The sequence below is a fragment of the Ochotona princeps genome, chromosome 2 (assembly GCF_030435755.1).
Source record: "Ochotona princeps isolate mOchPri1 chromosome 2, mOchPri1.hap1, whole genome shotgun sequence".
Lineage (NCBI taxonomy): Eukaryota > Metazoa > Chordata > Mammalia > Lagomorpha > Ochotonidae > Ochotona > Ochotona princeps.
The window spans coordinates 99,475,294-99,492,407 of NC_080833.1; the positions used below are offsets into that span (position 1 = coordinate 99,475,294).

At 49.9% G+C, this 17,114-nt stretch overlaps 1 protein-coding gene across 2 annotated transcripts; it reads left to right on the top strand.

The window, feature by feature from the left end:
- Positions 1–1,567: 1,567 nt before the first annotated feature.
- Positions 1,568–14,694, top strand: CD2 (CD2 molecule). 2 transcript variants are annotated; one of them, XM_058660107.1, is made up of 5 exons: positions 1,568–1,682; positions 1,814–2,116; positions 6,957–7,187; positions 10,229–10,351; positions 13,977–14,694. In XM_058660107.1, exons 1-5 carry the CDS (start codon positions 1,622–1,624, stop codon positions 14,276–14,278), a joined length of 1,020 nt encoding a protein of 339 aa, XP_058516090.1. In that variant the 5' UTR covers positions 1,568–1,621; the 3' UTR covers positions 14,279–14,694. The 2 variants fall into 2 exon arrangements, with proteins under 2 accessions (XP_058516090.1, XP_058516091.1); XM_058660108.1 differs by having other exon boundaries at positions 10,229–10,348.
- The last annotated feature ends 2,420 nt before the right edge of the window (positions 14,695–17,114 follow it).

The window sequence follows — 17,114 nt, forward strand, 5'->3', positions numbered from 1 at the left end:
GTGCTTTCCCAGTCCATGGGCAGGGAGCTGGATGGGAAGTGGAGCAGCTGGGACATGAACTGACACCTATATGGGGTCCTAGCACGTGCAAGGTGAGGATTTTAGCCACTGGGCCATCATGCTGAACCCTCACATTATTACAGTTCTTAACATTCAAAGTTTTAATTCAAATTTTGATGTTTTCTGTGAAAGATGTGAGTTAGGGACTTAGCACACAACTCTGAAGTAAGTATTGTGTGTAGGCTTCCTTTTATCTAATGATCACTATCCATTGGTTTGATATAACTGCACTTCCTGGGCAGCTTTCTGAGAGATCTAGCCATAGTTGTATCTAAAACTGAAAAAAAAGCAACATACATAACATTTATGATTTTTCTTTCTATGTCCTAAGGAGTCACAACATTGGAAGTTCACTCTGGAAGCTATCACTGGTCGTTTCTGTTTCTCTGGACGTTGCCGTGCTGCTGTTTTTGGGGTGTCCCCAGCTCTGCACACTTCTTGAGGAATCACCAGTTTTTTTTTCTTTTCTTCTCTCAGTTCTTTTCTGTGTTATCACTCTTCTTCCTGAACTGTCTGTAATGTTCAACATCTTCAATGTTCCTGAATATTTTCTAATTGTTGCATAGTGTTTCATTGTCTCTGTGCACCTGTGTTTTTAAATAGGTTTTTTAAACCTATGATTTCCCATAGAGTTATGAAATATAAGTGAATCGTAAGTTTGGAAGATTTTGGTATCTACAGCTGAGATGTAATGTGTATGTCTTTAGTTTAGAGCTTTAAAAACATCTTTTGGGGGCCCGGCGGCATGGCCTAGAGGCTAAAGTTCTCGCCTTTAATGCCCCGGGATCCCATATGGGCCCCGGTTCTAATCCCGGCAGCTCCACTTCCCATCCAGCTCCCTGTTTGTGGCCTGGGAAAGCAGACGAGGACGGTCCAAAGCTTTGGGACCCTGCACCCACGTGGGAGACATGGAAGGGGTTCCTGGTTCCCGGCTTCGGATCAGCGCGCACCGGCCCATTGCGGCTGACTTGGGGAGTGAATCATCGGATGGAAGATCTTCCTCTCTGTCTCTCCTCCTCTCTGTATATCTGACTTTGTAATAAAATCAATAAATCTTTAAAAAAAATCTTTTGGACAAAATCCATTTCCTGATATTTCCTACATGTGCATTTTCTGATATTTGTAATACAATAACGGACAGACATTTGTATTCTGTTACTGTGTTTGAACATCTATCTATCCTTAGAGGCAACGTAGTTGAGTAGATGAAATATGGGCTGTGTGCTTGAACTGGCCTCTCGTTTGCAGACGGATGGGCCTCAGTGATTTAGTTAGCCTCTCTTTTTGCTGGAAATAAAATCAACCTTTATATTCTCTTTTTTGGTTAAGATTAAATTGTAATTAGAAAACTCACAGTCATAAAGGCACCTGCATTGGCAAGGGAAAGCCTCAGAAGGGTTGGTTTGGTGAGTGTGTGAGTGTGTGTGCGTGCCTGTTTCAGGCTACGGTACAGGAGAAGACAAAGAGGCACGTGGTTAAGCGGGCAGGGTGGAGTCTGCCAGTCTGACTTCAGTTCCTTCTGCGAGAAGAGCCGAGAATCACTAGGTAATTGACTTCCAAGATGAGACTCCCATGTGAAACACTTGCTTGCTTTCTTCTGATGTTCAGCTTTGCTACTGAAGGTAAGCTGGTATGTGGGGTTTCACTGTCAAGTAGGCTTCTCTGGAAACCCTGAAGTGATCTGGAGAGTCACAGCCCAGCTTTGCATGGCAGGGGATCTCAAGGTCTCAGACACGGTCTTGCTTTTTTGTAGGTACCATCCCTAAGGATATCATCTGGGGTACCCTGGGTCAAGACATCTACCTGAACATTTCGGAGTTCACAGGAAGTAAGGCTATTGAGGAAATACGGTGGGCCACAAAAGAAAGCAGCATTGCACGACTCCGGAATAATAAGCAGGAGTACTTCCAGTTGAATGGATCTTATGAGATCTTTGAAAATGGAACTCTGAAAATCAAACGACTAATGAGAAATTTCAGCAATACCTACAAGGTGACTGTCTACAATACAGCTGGAGCACTTGAGTTGGAAAAATATTTTTATTTGGAGGTTCTAGGTAAGTCTTCATCCCTTAAATTTCTTCATTTCAGTCTGAATGTTATTGAGAATGTTGGAAAAGAATGTCTATGAAATGTCCCCATCTGTGACAGCCAGCCTAAGGTGCTCTCAGGGACGTCAATGCGTCTGCATCTGTCTTCCACAAGCAGAGAGGTCGCGCACGTGCATGTGTGTGTGTGTGTGTGTGTGTGTGTGTGTTTAGATTAGCAGGTAGGGATAAAATACATGCATGTAGAAATGAACAGCTGGTAGACCCACAAGTGCATCTGCCTACAGTTCTCTCTCTGGCTGACTATGGTGATATGGAACTAGGTGACCAACCTGAACGTGGAAGTGCTACTCAGGATGGGGGACAGGTGGGCAGAGAAGAAAAGTGACTGTGTCAGATGGGAGTGGGTGTGCGTGACTGGAGCCAGGGTGTCCTAAGAGAGGCATGGCTGGAAAGACTTGGGCACCCTGAAGCTCAGGATGAACACTATTTGTGTCACATCTTCTCTACCTCAGAGGGTACAGTGGGAAAGAATACATGAGGCAGGGTTTGATGGCACCCATGGCCTAGAGGAGAGGAGTGGATGTTGAAGGTGGAGTCAGGGAGAGCAACCAGAGGCTGCTGCGCTCCTCCAATGACAGGCAAGGGGCTTCTGGGAAACGCTTAGTTCTGGAGTGGGACAGTTGCATGTTGGAACCAACAGGGATAACTCGCATTTTAGATTCATTCAGGTTAGAATTTAGTACACGGGGCTTGGGCCTTGGTAGGGTTTGATGCTACTCTGATGATTCAAGGGAGCAGGCCAAGTTGGCATCCACCAGCCTAGACTGATGGGTACTCACGAATAAGTGTGAGCTGCTCATGGAGAAAGCGCAGATAGGGTGGGTTTGGGCAGAGAAATAGGGATCAGACAGTGGACCTGAAATGACAATGAAGTTGAAAGGTCAGGGGACACTGGGCAGAAGTCAGAGGCAGAAATGGCACCTGGCTTACACACAGGAAGGCAGCAAGCCCTGACTGAGCCTAGGCAGCAAGTTCATGTACACACAAATATTTCCGTGCTTCACACAGGATATGTCACTGGGGTAGAGCCCCTCCTCCCTCTTAGGGCCTGTTTCAAACCCATTCTCAGCCCCCAGATCCAGCAGCAGCTCCACACTCCCACATGTTGCCAACTCCCCTGCTGGCGACCCCTTTCCCCATCCCAGTACTGTGACACTGGGTGCAGAACACCTTCCAGAAGTAGGATGGGGCCGGGAATGGTTCCTGAAGGGGCTGCTCATCATAGACTCCGGGAACAGTGGAAACCATGAGTCCAGCCAGCTAGGCTTATGTACTTTCTTAGGACCTGGGGCCCATGCTGGATTTCCCGGGTCCTGTGACATTTGGCCCCATGGTGGTGATAATGGCTGCTGGCTATGTGTCAGATACTTGTGCAGTGATCTCATTTAAAGCCCTCAGCAGTCTTGAGAGGAAGTTGTTGCTATTTTCCAATTGTGCGTTAGGCAACAGAGACCCAGCCAGAAGGTTTCATTATTTGTCAGGAGCAAAGTTCAAACCCAGGGAGTTACCTCCCCAGTTTCTTGGAGAAACAATTCATATACCATACAGTTTGCTCTCTCTAAGTGTATGGTTCTGGATGAGTATTTGTCACGGTGGTTATGGTACTGCTTTGGATGCCAGCATTCAATGCCACAGCACCTGGGTTTGAGTTTAAGCTCCAGTGCAGATTCTAACATCTTGCTAATGCAGACTCCAGGAGGCAACAGATGATGGCTCTCATACTTGGGTCCTTGCCACCTGAATTGAAGACTTGAATCCCAGCTTCCTAGCTTGGGCCTGGAAGAAATAAACAAGATAAAATTCAAATCTTCCCCCTCTTTAAAGTGCTCTAAAGTGTAGAATTCAATCGTTTTCAGTATGTTCAGAGTTGTACGACCATTATCACCACCAGTTTAAGGTTGCAAAATCCACAGTTATGAAACACTATTGTAATCAACATCTTAATTTCTTCCAAAAGTAACTCTACACCTCTTAGCCAAAGATCATAGCCTCCCTGTTGTGAGAACATGTCATCATCACACAGCATCTTCACTCAGTATCGCTTATCACATGACCCTGGGACAATGTCTTGCCTGTTCTGAGTATGATACACTTCATAATAACCTCAAGGGTTATCCAGTGAGACAACATACGTACAGGAGCCTGGCAGTACCTGGGATACAACACCTGCTCGCTCAACACGCATGCCCTTTCTGTGTCGTTTTCCACACATCTGTGTTGCAGCTTGGGTCCTGGGACTCCCATGAGAGAGCCACTGAAGCGCAGGTGTTAGTGGAGGGACTAATCCCAGGCCCCCAGAGCCCAGGACCTCTCTCCTCTATAAGGTGACCATAACAATGTGACCCTATTGATCAGGACCTCCTACTTTTAGGAAGGCATCTTCCTGGGAGAAAGGTACACACACCACTCCATGAGGTTGTTTGTGGCTATTTATTTACGTGAGAGTCTGGAATGGATTTAAAAGTCTTCTGCAGTTAGAAACGTACTAGCATTTAGAATACATCATTCAAAAGATGGTGGAGATAGGCATTTACTGATGTCCATCAGAGAATTCCATAAGATAATTTTACAGTGAGGGGGAATAGGCAGGCTTGTATTTTTAAAATATCATATGTTGATAGGTATATTCATGCACTGAAAAAGCCTGGTTAAAGACACACATCAAAATGCAGATGAATGACTGAGTAATGGAAGTCCAGGGCATTGTTATCTATTTTAAACCATTTTTTAACATTCCATCAATTTTCTCATAATTGGATATTACTGCTGTAAAGAGATAAAAGAACATTTCTATACTGTGGAGATATGTGGACACTACGAACCAACTGTTGGACTACAGACAGCCACTGCTGTGAATTGTTAATGGTTCTGTGTGTTCTTAATTGTGGGTCACACAGAATCTCAGGATGGGAGGAAAATGGAATCCCTTCTGTATGTTGAGACAGGCATGAAGTTGGCTAAGCGGGTCCATGAGAAAGTCAGAGAGAGGGGCAGTCTGGGAAAGGTGAACTTTCCATCTCATGGACATCGAAGTAAAGGGTGGGTGACCAGCAGCAAGGATGAGAAACAAAAGAAAAGGGAGATAGGCGCACAGGGTGGGGATGAGACTAGGAGTCTCCCCACCAAGGCCAGGCTGTTTTCTTCCATGAAGGGGCCTTGAAATGTCATCATGTCAGAAAAGGGCAGGCAGAAGTGCACTACCATGAACAGAACAAGCAATACCAGACCCGATGTTTTCCTGGGGTATTGTCAGGTGTTATTCCTTTTGTGTCAGGTGGGGACATTATCTTTATCTCCTCAGTACAGATGAGGATCAGGGAGGCACAGTGAGTCGCCAAACAGCTCTGGGCCAGGGAAGGGCAGAACCAGACCTGTGGTTTCCAGACTGCTGTCCTGAATCTTAAACTCCTGAAGAGCCACCCACCAAATGCACCTGCTGACCCTCAGCTCCAAGGACCCCAGCAGGACTGGGGGTGGCCAAGGTCTCAGTCCCAATGATTCTTCCAGGGAAGGCTTGCTCTCTGCCCTTGAAGTGCTGCCCCTCTCATTTCTGAGGCAAGTGGACATCAGGGCGTGATAACTTTCTTAAGTTTCTCATCCCATCTCTTGAACCTGGATCCAGAAGAGTGAGCTCCTGTTCTAATCTGTCATTTTGTAGTGGGTGTTGTAAGACCACACAGCAAACCTCCCAGAGCCTTAGCATTTCATCTTAAATGCAAAGAAAAACAACAGCTTGTTTGTGAGGATCAAATGATGGGTTGTCTGCTATGAGAGTAGAAACTAAGAAGAAGTTGTTCTTTTCAGACTCAGATAAAATTCAAGCCAGGAAATAATGAAGAGGGAGGGTCCAGGTTTGCTTGAGAAATAGTTTCAAGAACCTGTTAACGGCCCTAAGAGACTTGCCGGCTGTATGCATGCACTGCGTGTTTTTGCACACCTGCACTATGCACAGGTTTCTATATCAAAGTTTGCCTTCAACATCTCTCAGATTCATCTATCTGAAAGACCACATTACAGATAGGGACCTCTTTTATCTGCTGATTCACTCCCCCAAATGGCTGCAACTCCCGGGGGCTCTGCCAGGCTGAAGTCAGGAACCTGGAACTCTGTCTCAGTCTCCCATGTGGGTGGCAGGAGCCAAGCACTTGGGCATCCTTTGCTGCCTTCCTGGGTGCATCAGCTTGGAATTAGATCAAAACAGGAGTGGCTGGGACTCACACCTGCTGCCTTTTTTTTAAAAAACACTTTTTAGTAAGATGGCAACAACCTATGTAAGATGCTCCTGGAAGATGAACATTTGTTCAGCATAGACACCTGCCCCTCGAACTGAGACCAGTTTCTGCCTACTGTCTTCAGACCCACGGACTTTGTATTCCAGTGGCTCCTGTAAATTTCTCCCTTTTTGCCTTTCAAACTTCCCTCTACCTTCTTGCAGCTGCCTGATGCTTCCTACGGCACACATTTTCCCATTCCAGTGCTTTGCTTTTCCAAAGCACAAGTGCTTGTTCCTGGAGACTCTGATTGGTATTTAAGCTGACAACATGAAAACATTTTCAGATGCAAAATGTAACATTGGGTAGGACATGCTTTCGACTGGTATAACTCTGAAAATAACAGAAACACATTTGTTCTGTACAACCAAAGTAAAATAAAAGTCGTCTTCAAAATTGGCTGCCTAGGGTCTTTGAAATTGTTCCTACATCCTAGGCTAACTCTATTTTGCCTTCTGTGTCTATTAAAACCGGAAAGCTGCCCCATGTGAATCGGATTTTTGTGTTCTTTTTAGAGATGGTCTCCAAACCAAATCTCTTCTGGGACTGTAGCAACACAACATTGACCTGCGAGGTGGTGAGAGGAACTGACCCTCAGTTAACGCTGTATCTAAACGGAAAATATGTCACAAAACATGAGAAGATCATCACACACAAGTGGACCACTGACTCGAGTATGACGTTCAAGTGCACAGCAACGAACCATGTCAGCGAGAAATACATTGAGGCTGTTGTCAACTGTGCAGGTACATGACAGGATGTCTCTAGTTCACTCCTCAAACACGACCTGCCAGACTCGCGGGAACAGTGGCAGGTGGCACACCTACTCCTGGCACAGGTGCCTGGGCTGGGAGGAGGCCGTGGCTCGGTGTGAAAGGTGATGGTGACCCCTTCCTCCTGGAAACCTTCAGTGGACGAGGTGGTGCTCGTGGCTCCCCACACTGCCCTTAGCATGAATTGAAATGCCAAGAAGGCAAGACATAAAGATGATCACATCCGGGTTACTAGTTCCCAGAGAAGGAGGCTGACTTTGTCCAAGGGGTCTGAGCTGGGGAGTGCCCCTGATTCAGTTCTATCCTGAAAGATTCCTTTTTTAGAAGGGAGCTGCTCAGGGGCCAGTATCTTCTTTGAGGATGAGGGGTGGGAAGGTTGAAGGAACTTTACGAGGCAGGGGCATAGGAAAATGAAAGACTTCGAGACCTGAAAGGCCCATGGACACAGCAAGGCAACACGCCCTGCTCCACAGCCCAGCAGCCATACATCTCCTTTACCCTCCATGGCCTAGCTGGACATGAGCCCCAGAAGTAGTCATTGACGGGAACCCCTTTCCTGCCCGGGGTCTGTCCTGGAAGCTGGAGGCCTGGACCTGAAGTTTGGGTGTGTCCACACAATGACCTGGACTGAGGGGCTTTCCCTTCTTTGGGCTTCATCTGCCTGGGTCATTGAGAAAGTAAACTACATGAGTGCAGGAGCTCAGAGGAGGAGGAGGCCCTGGCATCCACTGCCAGCCTCCCTCATGTGGGCTGTTGGGCTGACTCATGTGTAGCACTGAGCTTTCTAGAGAGGCACAGAACATATGTGTCCGAGCCGGAAGTGGTGGTCTTTTTATAGCTCAATCTTAAATGCCATGGCCTATGGCTTCTACTGTTCTTCTGTTTGTTAGCAGCAAGTCAGAAAGCCCAGCCCCCTTCTCAGAGCGAATGACACCCAGGCAGGGGCGCCAGGAGGTGAGGATAAGTGGGGGCCGCCTCTGCGTCTGCCAACCACAACCTACCACCAGCTTTACCGCACCTGCTAGGCTTGCCTGCCACCCTCCCATGGCCTCTAGCTGCTAAGGCATCACGAGGGAGGCTGCCCCTCCCCCTCAGCCTCTGCCTTCCCTCTTTCCTTTTCAGGGGTTCCTTGACTAGAGTGTTCAGCTTTAGCAGACACAAATGCAGTCTGAGGTCATGGCAAGGATTGACTGTATGCTTAATGCTCGAGAGCGAGCATTGTTTAATTCAAATTCTTGTAGCTTCTCTGGCAACCCTACCTTGCTTAGATCCATCGCACTAGCTTACAGATGTGTTTGTGTTTGGGAGCGAAGGAGGACCACAGGATAAGGCCAAGTCTCTGGAGGCTGACATGAGACATGTCCCTCAGTCTGTGAGTTGGTCCAGCCACCAGCCACGGAGGAGGTTGAGAAGGATAAAGTGCTCTTAAAGGCCCTCAAGAGCTTTGGAGGGTTCATTCTAAAAGGTCAAGACAGGGAGGAGCAATGGTCAGATTCTGGCCTCTTGGTGCAGATATGGGGAGTGCACGTTGACCACGTGTCCCAGAGCAGGTGTGGGAAGAAGTGTGGCTGGATGGAGGCACACTGGGGACACATTTGTAAAAGATGTGCGAGAGAAACTGGAACATCCCCCACCATGTATACCATCAGGAGCTACACTAGACAAACCCCTCTATGCCCACATTCTTAAGTGTGCCCAATGGCAAGGATGTAGCTGCCCAGTCCCAAGACTTAGGCAATAGACAAGCCACAGGAGGCCCACCCCAGGCACCTGCTTTCCACCCTTGGCAGACCTGCCCTGCCCTGCCCTGCCTGGACTCATATCTGGCAAGTCCACAGCTCAGCAGGAAATGGACCTGAGAAGCCCTGACCCGTTTCAAGCCAGTTTCAGCAGATTGTGGTTAAGCCAGCTTCTCTAAGGGCCCCAGCCCTTCCTCTGCCTACCATGGAGGACTTGTGTAACCTACAGGCAGGCAGGCAGAGGGTGGGTCAGTGAGACGCTGCAGGAGCAGACCCTCATGGGCAGGCAGTCTGTTCAGGTAGGCTGTTGAGCCTCTTCAAGTCCTGGCTGGGCTTGGAGCACTGCAGTCTCTCTCTAGGACAGCTGGCTTGGCTGCAGTGATGCTGGGCAGAGCTCCAGCTTTGTTCACCGGATGTACCCATCCCCTGACCCTCGGCCAGCCACAGCTGCTGCCTCTCTAACTGCTATTGACTCACAAAGAGCAGATGGCCCGGGAGCCCTCGTGGGAAGCCGCTTCCAACAGCATGGGTGTCCAGTGCACCAGCAAGAGCGAGACCTCATGTGTGTGTGTGTGCAGCTTTACAGTTCACAAAGCACTGCTCACTATCCATTATCTGATTGTCTTCCTACAGCCGCCTTGTGATGTAGGTTCCGTTATCTCCATTGCACGAGGAAGGAAATAGGCTCAGAGAGGTGGAGTAACTTGCCAAAGGTTACACAGCTGTTGTCTGGCGGAGCCTGGACCCAAACCCACTTTCCATTGACACTGAACTTATTGTTTTCCTTGTTGCATTGGCAGCAACTGAAGTTCTGGGTACAGATGGCTCTGGCCATTGCTCTTGCTAATTCACTGTATGTTTGGGCTTCCCTAGCGGGTCCCTAGAAAATCTGGAAGGGGGTTGCTGTAGGCTGTGGCCTGCCTGGCCCCAGGCAGCTCATCTTCCACTCGAGCTTTTCTCTAGATTGTCTCCAAACTCCTTCTCAGATCTTGAATCCCAAGCTGCTTCCCTGCTAGTGGTGGTGGTCAGGCTTCAGTGAAGGCACAGACAAGCATTTCCTTCTAAGAAGGTATTTTCCCAGGAAGTCTTAAGAGGGGACTTTCCCTGGCTCCTAGACCTTTCTGGAGATGGATGCCACTCCTTCACTGCCCCCTATAGGCGTGAACTTGAGATTGCAAAGTCTCATCAAGCTCTTCCACCTGCTTGCTGGGGAGGCAGGGGTCCTTGGCCTGTGCCTGGACCCCTGCCTCCAGCCCCTGTCTTCTCTTCTTGCAGGAAAGGGGCTGGGCATCTTCCTGATCGTGGGCATCTGCGTGGGAGGCTTCGTCTTGATAGTCTTTGTGGTGCTGCTCATTTGCTACGTCAGCAAGAGGAAAAAACGGAACAGCAGGAGAAGTGGTGAGCCTCTCCCACAACTTTGGTCCCCCTGTGGGCCCTTGTGGAATCCCCGTGGAAACATCTCCTAAGGACGGTGCCTTGTGTGTGTAGGGACGGTGATGGAGATGGGTAGTTTCGGAAAGCCGGCACTGGGACCAGTGGTTGCAGCTTGTTCCATTTTGTGGTTAGCTTGATCTGTGAAAAAACACATTGGTGACAATGTGGGTGTTTTGAGAAGTGTAATCCAGTCTGGCTACTTCAGAAGCCACCACTTGAGGCTGGTGGTGAAAGGCAGGTGTGGAAGCTTTTAAAAAATGATTAGTTTTTTTTTTTTTTTTTTTGAGAGGCAGAGTTACAGAGAAAGAGAGATCTTCCATCTGCTGGTTCTCTCTTCAACTGGCTGCAATAGCTGGAGCTGGGTTGGTCTGAAGCTGGGAGCCAGGAACTCCTTCTGGGTCTCCCACATGGGTGCAGGAGCCCAAAGCCTTCGACCACCACTCTGCTGCTTTTCCTGGCCATTAACAGGTAACTGGATGGGAAGTGGTGCAGCTAGGATTTGAACCAATGTTCTTAAGGGAACATTGGCACCTCAGGCAGAAGCTTAGCTAATTATGACACAGTACTGGCCCCAGGTGTGGAGACTTTAATGATGGTCTATGTGCATGGTGGCTATGGACAAATGTCCTGTCTTTAGGTGACTCTGGGTGTGTTCAGTATCAAGTTCCTGGCAACACAGGTACAACCATGTCAGAAGTTCCCAGGAAACGGTTGTTCTAAAGCAGCATGACTGTGCCCCTTTTCTACCCCCATTGTGTGGGAGGGATGTGAAAGGGTGGGGCATGGGCTTTCCACCAGTTGGGCCTGCCCAGCAACCCACCGAAACCAAAAGGAAAAGGTTAGGCTCCCAAATGGAGGGTGCTGGCTCAGGGAGCATCTGGGACACCTGAGGCAAAATACATCCAAGAAGGACACATCAGGTGTGGGCGTGGGTGCTGGGAAGTGAGTGTCTGCTGGGAGTGTGCCAGCAGGTGCCTGGGCTTCCGTGCATTCTCACAGGCAACAGCAGGGCTGAGCTTGCTTGTTCCAGGTCTCTCCAGAGAGTAGGCTCTGGGCATGCTCACCAGCTACCACTGGCACTGCCCAACAGCCTGGTCTGATCTAGCCTCAGCATGGTGGCCTTGGGCTCTGTGCCTATTCAATTTAGTTTCCTTATTTCATGCTTCTTGCCTCAATTGCCTCCTTGGGCTCTACCCCTCATCCGTCTGCCTCTAACCCTCACCATCCACAACCTAAGCCGTAGGACACCTTTCTAAGCTTAGCACCAAACTTTTGCACCATCATTGCCTCCATATCCTCCACCCTAAAGGGGCAGCCTTGCTGGCGGGGTCCCAGGGTCTCCCAGCTCCCTCATGGCTATGCTAAGCTCAAGCTGTTCTCCATCCTCATCTTCCACCAAGACTCCTGCTCATCACCTAATGCTCTAAGACCCATCATGTGTCTTTCCAAGGTAGATCTCCCATGTCGCCCTAAGAAAAGACAACACCAGGGCCCGGCGGCGTGGCCTAGCAGCTTAGGGTCCTCGTCTTGAGCACCCCAGGATCCCATATGGGCGCTGGTTCTAATCCCGGCACCTCCACTTCCCATCCAGCTCCTTGCTTGTGGCCTGGGAGGGCAGTCGAGGACGGCCCAATGCTTTGGGATCCTGCACCTATGTGGGAGACCCAGAGGTTCCTGGTTCCTAGTTTCGGATCGGCACAGAACCGGGCATTGCGCTCACTTGGGGAGTGAGTCATCGGATGGAGGATTTCCTCTCTGTCTCTCCTTCTATCTGTATATCTGACTTTGTAATAGAAATGGATAAATCTTAAAAAAAAAAAAAAAGACAACACCTGCCATAATCACACTGACACAATGCTTAGCTGGACCCTTGCTTGTGCCTCACTTGAATTACCTCTATGCTTTAGTGTCCCATTCATGGTCTCATTCCACTTTCAGAGGGATTTCTGCAGGCTGACATTAATACAGGTGAAGTAACTTGAACCCAGTGAGGCTAAATCATACAGCCGGAAAGGCAGAGTTGGAGCCAGGAGGAGTCAAGGAGACGAGCAAGCAGAATTTAAGGAAGCCCTTACCTTCAACCCCACCCTGCCCTTGCATGATCCTGAGAACTTTCTTGAGTCTGATGCCTCAAGCCTCAGCCTGGTCCTGACCCCCTAGTTATCGTTCGTTCCCCCTAGCAACAGCTCTGACCTGGAAGATGAGGCACAAATTCTTTTTTTTTTTTTGTTAAAGATTTATTTTATTTTTTATTACAAAGTCAGATATACTGAGAGGAGGAGAGATAGAGAGGAAGTGGAGCTGCCGGGATTAGAACCAGCGGCCATATGGGATCAAGGAGAGGACCTTAACCACTAGGCCACGCTGCCGAGCCCAAGGCACAAATTCTTGAAGAGCAAAATGGACAGACATGGCAGGTGGGGATCAGGATGGAAAAAGACTGGCACTGCCTCACAGCTGGGACCTGGGACCCAGCTCTGTGTGATCATCTCTCAGGCTTCCCGGGCCCCACCCCAGCCACCCCAGGGCACTGGGATAGCACCCAAAATGTGCTCTGTTTCTCCTATGCCTTTCCGTTTGTGCAAAGAGCACAGAGTACACTTGGCTGTCAGAGCCACAGGGCCTGGTTTCAGTCATCACAGTCATGGCGCCTGAGATGTGCACCTGCAGGGGTCAGAAGAAGCAGTAGGGTGGATCCCAGCAGCCCGCAGTTACAGGGGCTACATTGTCCAAGACGCACGTACCTGAAAGGTGTCAATGATTCGCCCCATGGGTACCTTCTCTTCCCGTTTCCCTCTGCAGCCTTTGCAGGGATGGCCTTGGGCATGGGCACAGGAAAATCTCACTCGGGACCCACAGGAGGTGAGAGCAGCCAGTGAGAGGGTGGGGTGGGGAGGGCAGGCGTCTGGCCACCTGGCACCCTAAGAGTTCCTGTGAGATTTTGAAACAGCACTGTGAAAACTGTGTTTCTACTTGTTTGTGGGTCCGTCTTCAAGGGCTGAGCAGAGCACCCTGGTGGGTGAGGAGGAGGAGGAGGCATTCTTTCTCTCCCAAGCCTAGGAGGATGGGTAGTGACTTTCTGAGGAATCGGATAGTTTTTCAAGGGTTAAAAAGCCTGGCATTGTACCCCAACCTCTTATGAGGATGGGGTTCAACCTGGCAGCAGGCTTGGGTGGAAAGTAGAGCTGACGGAAAATGGAAGGGATACCATTAGTCATGTGCCCTGAGACCAGCCGGAGCCATTGTCCCTGCATGCCCTAACTGTGAGGGCATAACCTGGGGTGGCAACTAAGGCAAGGCCCTGGGTCTGCTCCTGGAGCCCCAAGCATCAAGCCTCCTGGTGTGCCTCTGTGTGTGTGTGTGGGGGGGTGCATGCGTGCACATGCACTTGCGCATGTGTGTTCCCTGAGCTCTGCAAAGCCCTGGGCTCTCAGTGTATCTTGTGGAGGGCATTTGCATCTCTCCTCCAAGGCCTGGCGGCTCGGATGGGAGGGCCAGCTTCTGCTTCCTTGCAGCATCCCCCAGGACGGCTTCCAGGACACCTTGACTGGAGGCAGCCGCTGTTTACTCTGATGTTTGCTTGTTGCAGATGAGGAGTTGGAGATTAGAGCTCCGAGACCAGCAACTGAGGAGAGGGCCCGGAAACTCCCTCCACTTCCCACCTCCGCTCCTGCCAGCGCAGCGGCTTCCCCACCTCCTCCGCCTCCTGCTCATGGCTCCCAGGCACCTGGCCATCGCCCCTTACCTCCTGTCCACCGGGCCCAGCAGCAGAAGCAGAAGAGGCCGCCTCCAGCAGGCACACAAGTTTACCAGCAGAGAGGTCCTCCCCTCCCCAGACCTCGAGTTCAACCTAAGCCTCCTCCTCATGGGGCTGTCGATAACTCTAATTAGAAGAGCTGGACTCATCCTTGGCAGAAAAAGGCTCCACGGATTTCTCCAACCCAGCGTGCATGTCCATACCAGCACTGAATACTTTCTACACATAGATGTTCTTGCCTTCTGAGGTGTGCAGGCCACGAGCCTCAGTGTTGGCCCCTCCTAGCTCTGCTGTACGTTCTGACATCTGGGGTTGTTGGTCTCCTGGGCAGACCCAGCTACACAAGGAAGGGATTGTGAGGGAGAGGACTGACTGAGGAGTTGGGGGGCACTCCTGGGCTCCCTGCAGCCTGAGTGCAAGGCATGACAGGACAAGGGGCTGCTGGGCCTCCTGACAGGGAACCTGTGAGCTTGAGATCTTCTCTTGTGTGCCCTGGTGGACACTTGCCCACTTTTCCACGAGCAGAAGTAAAATAAACGCATCCATCTCATCCCATTGTCTGCTCACTGTAGAAAGGAGCCCAGCGCCCTGGAGAGAAAGCTGCTGACTGTGGAGGTGGTCCCTTGGTGACAGCAGTGGCAGATCTGGTCAGCCTGGCTCACTTGAGCCCCCTGAATCCCCATCAGAATGATTACAGTATGTGCCTCCCCCTCCCTGGCGCTCAGCTGCAAAACAGGGCTCAAAAACCTGTTTACAGGTTTGTGCAATGAATTGAAAGTGCTGCGTAGAAACCTCAAGGGGCCCCAGACAACGTCATTATCCTTTGGGCCTCACTTCCTTGACTGTTCATAATGATCTGTAGAGTTGTCCCTGGAAAGGGGAGAAAGGGGAGGTGAATACTGGAGGCGCTATAAGCCCGACAGATGACATGTGGCAAGGACTGCTAAGAGACAACTGTGTTGACTCAAACCCTTGCAAGTTATAAACGAGCAGGGCTGAAAACAGGTCAGATCCCATCTCTTGGGGGAAGTGGAGAAAACAGTTTTTCATTGAAGTTCTGAAACTACGGCGCAGTGAGCAGGCATCTGCTTTGAAATGCTGGCATCATGCTTGTGGCCCCATCCACCTGCCTTCTCCTGGGCTACTCAGACTCACTAAACCTTGCTTAGCTCTGGCAGGAAGCTCTGGGGGCGAAACCACAAAGGACTCAGTATATTCAGGACTTCCTGTGAAAGCCTGCGAAGGGCGGCACTGGTTTTTTCCTTTGAATCTGAGAGTTTGTTGTGTTAGCATCCAGAGGCAGTCTATAAGGATGGTGATGAAGGATATTGAGCCTCACGGCAGCCGGCTTGGAGTCACCCCTGGGGAACAGGGAAGGCTCCTAAAAACTGCCCCCTGTCTCACTCTTCACTGCATTCCTGAGCGACTTCACTGGCCACTAGGCCAGATCGGCCCCCATCCCATTCCCTTTGGGAAGCCTTTCCAAGCTTCCCAGGCCCCATTCTCCATTCTCTTCCTCTGAAGTCCCACGGGACAGGATGCCTACCATCTGTAACCATTCAGTCTTTCATCATGCATTCAACAGGTGTTGCACTTCTGCTCCACAGAAGCCAGGTACCAGAGACATCGCTCCTTGCTAGGCACTCATAACCTAGTTGGGCAGGGGCAGTCCAATTACAGAAGGAACAGAACCGATGCCATCAATCAGGTCTCGCTGGTTCCCACTGCTAAAGAGTATGCCAATTGCAACAGTCGATGTTATAATTCCATTTCTCAGGTGTTCAAATGTGAAAGCAAATGTGCGCAGCAGACTTGATGAAATGCACAGTTCATAAGCTTATTGAGGACGATGACATTTTCTCGATATTACCCATGGCGCTTCACTGCAGATATCGGCAGCCAATCGAGCGTCTGTGAGTGCAGTCCCGGAAAAGGAAGGGCAAGAAACACACAGCCCGTTTGTGTGTAAGACACAGTGCCAACCTTGCTGACAGGACATGTCCTCCCACGGTGCAGCAGGAGACGGGCTGCTGTCATCCTCCGTCAGACACTGGGTGACCTCCCGCTGACCCTGAGTGGACAGGCCAGCTGCAAGACAAGAACTTGTAGAGCCTATTTAAAAAACAAGCAAATGCATGGATGATTCAGTGGTTTGGGTTGGGGCCTGAACAGCTGTGTTTTGAGTGATTAGGCTAGGTGATTCCGATGGGAGTCTGAATTGGAGAGCTGTGGGTCTATGGGTTCAAAAATTATTAATCATCCATGATTTGCCAGAATGGGAGGCTTTGTAGATCCTGCAACATTATAAGAAAATAAAACAGTCATTAGCCAATTAACTATTCCTTAGCAGGAAACTCTCCAATGCAAGGAAGCCAAGCAGGCTGGGATAAGTGGTTGAAGTGACTGGAATGTTCCAGGAGGTCCTATGGAGAAAGGATGTTCAGTTTTCTTGATAGCTTAGCTGCTCTCCCAGTGGGCCATCTCAGCTCCATGGAGGCTGCAGTGTGAATTGGCAAAGACTTGCAAACCCCCTTCTTCCTCTCTTGATATCTCATGTCAGGCTCCTTGGTTCTAGGTTCTGTGCTCCCTGGGCCGCGCAGTCCCCTGGCTTGCCAATATGCCCACTACCCACGCCCTCAGGTCCCTCACCCGCTGTCCCTGCTCCCCCTACTCCTCCCTGCCACATGCTTCTTTCATCTCTTGGGAGACTTCCTGGCTTTCAGATTCTAACATGAAGCTTCCAGGACTGGGGCCTTCTTTGTGCTCAATTCTGGGATCCTCCAAGCCCACCAAAGCAGGACTCACTGACTACAGGAGCGAGAAAGCTCAGAGTTTGTCCCTCCCAAGGGCTTTGTAACTTTGAGTCATTTCTTCAGCCTCGGTGGACGTTAGGTCCTTCTATCTGTAAAGTGGGAATAGCAGCTCCCAGGATCAGAGTGAGGATTAAATGGAAATAAGGTATGTAGGTGC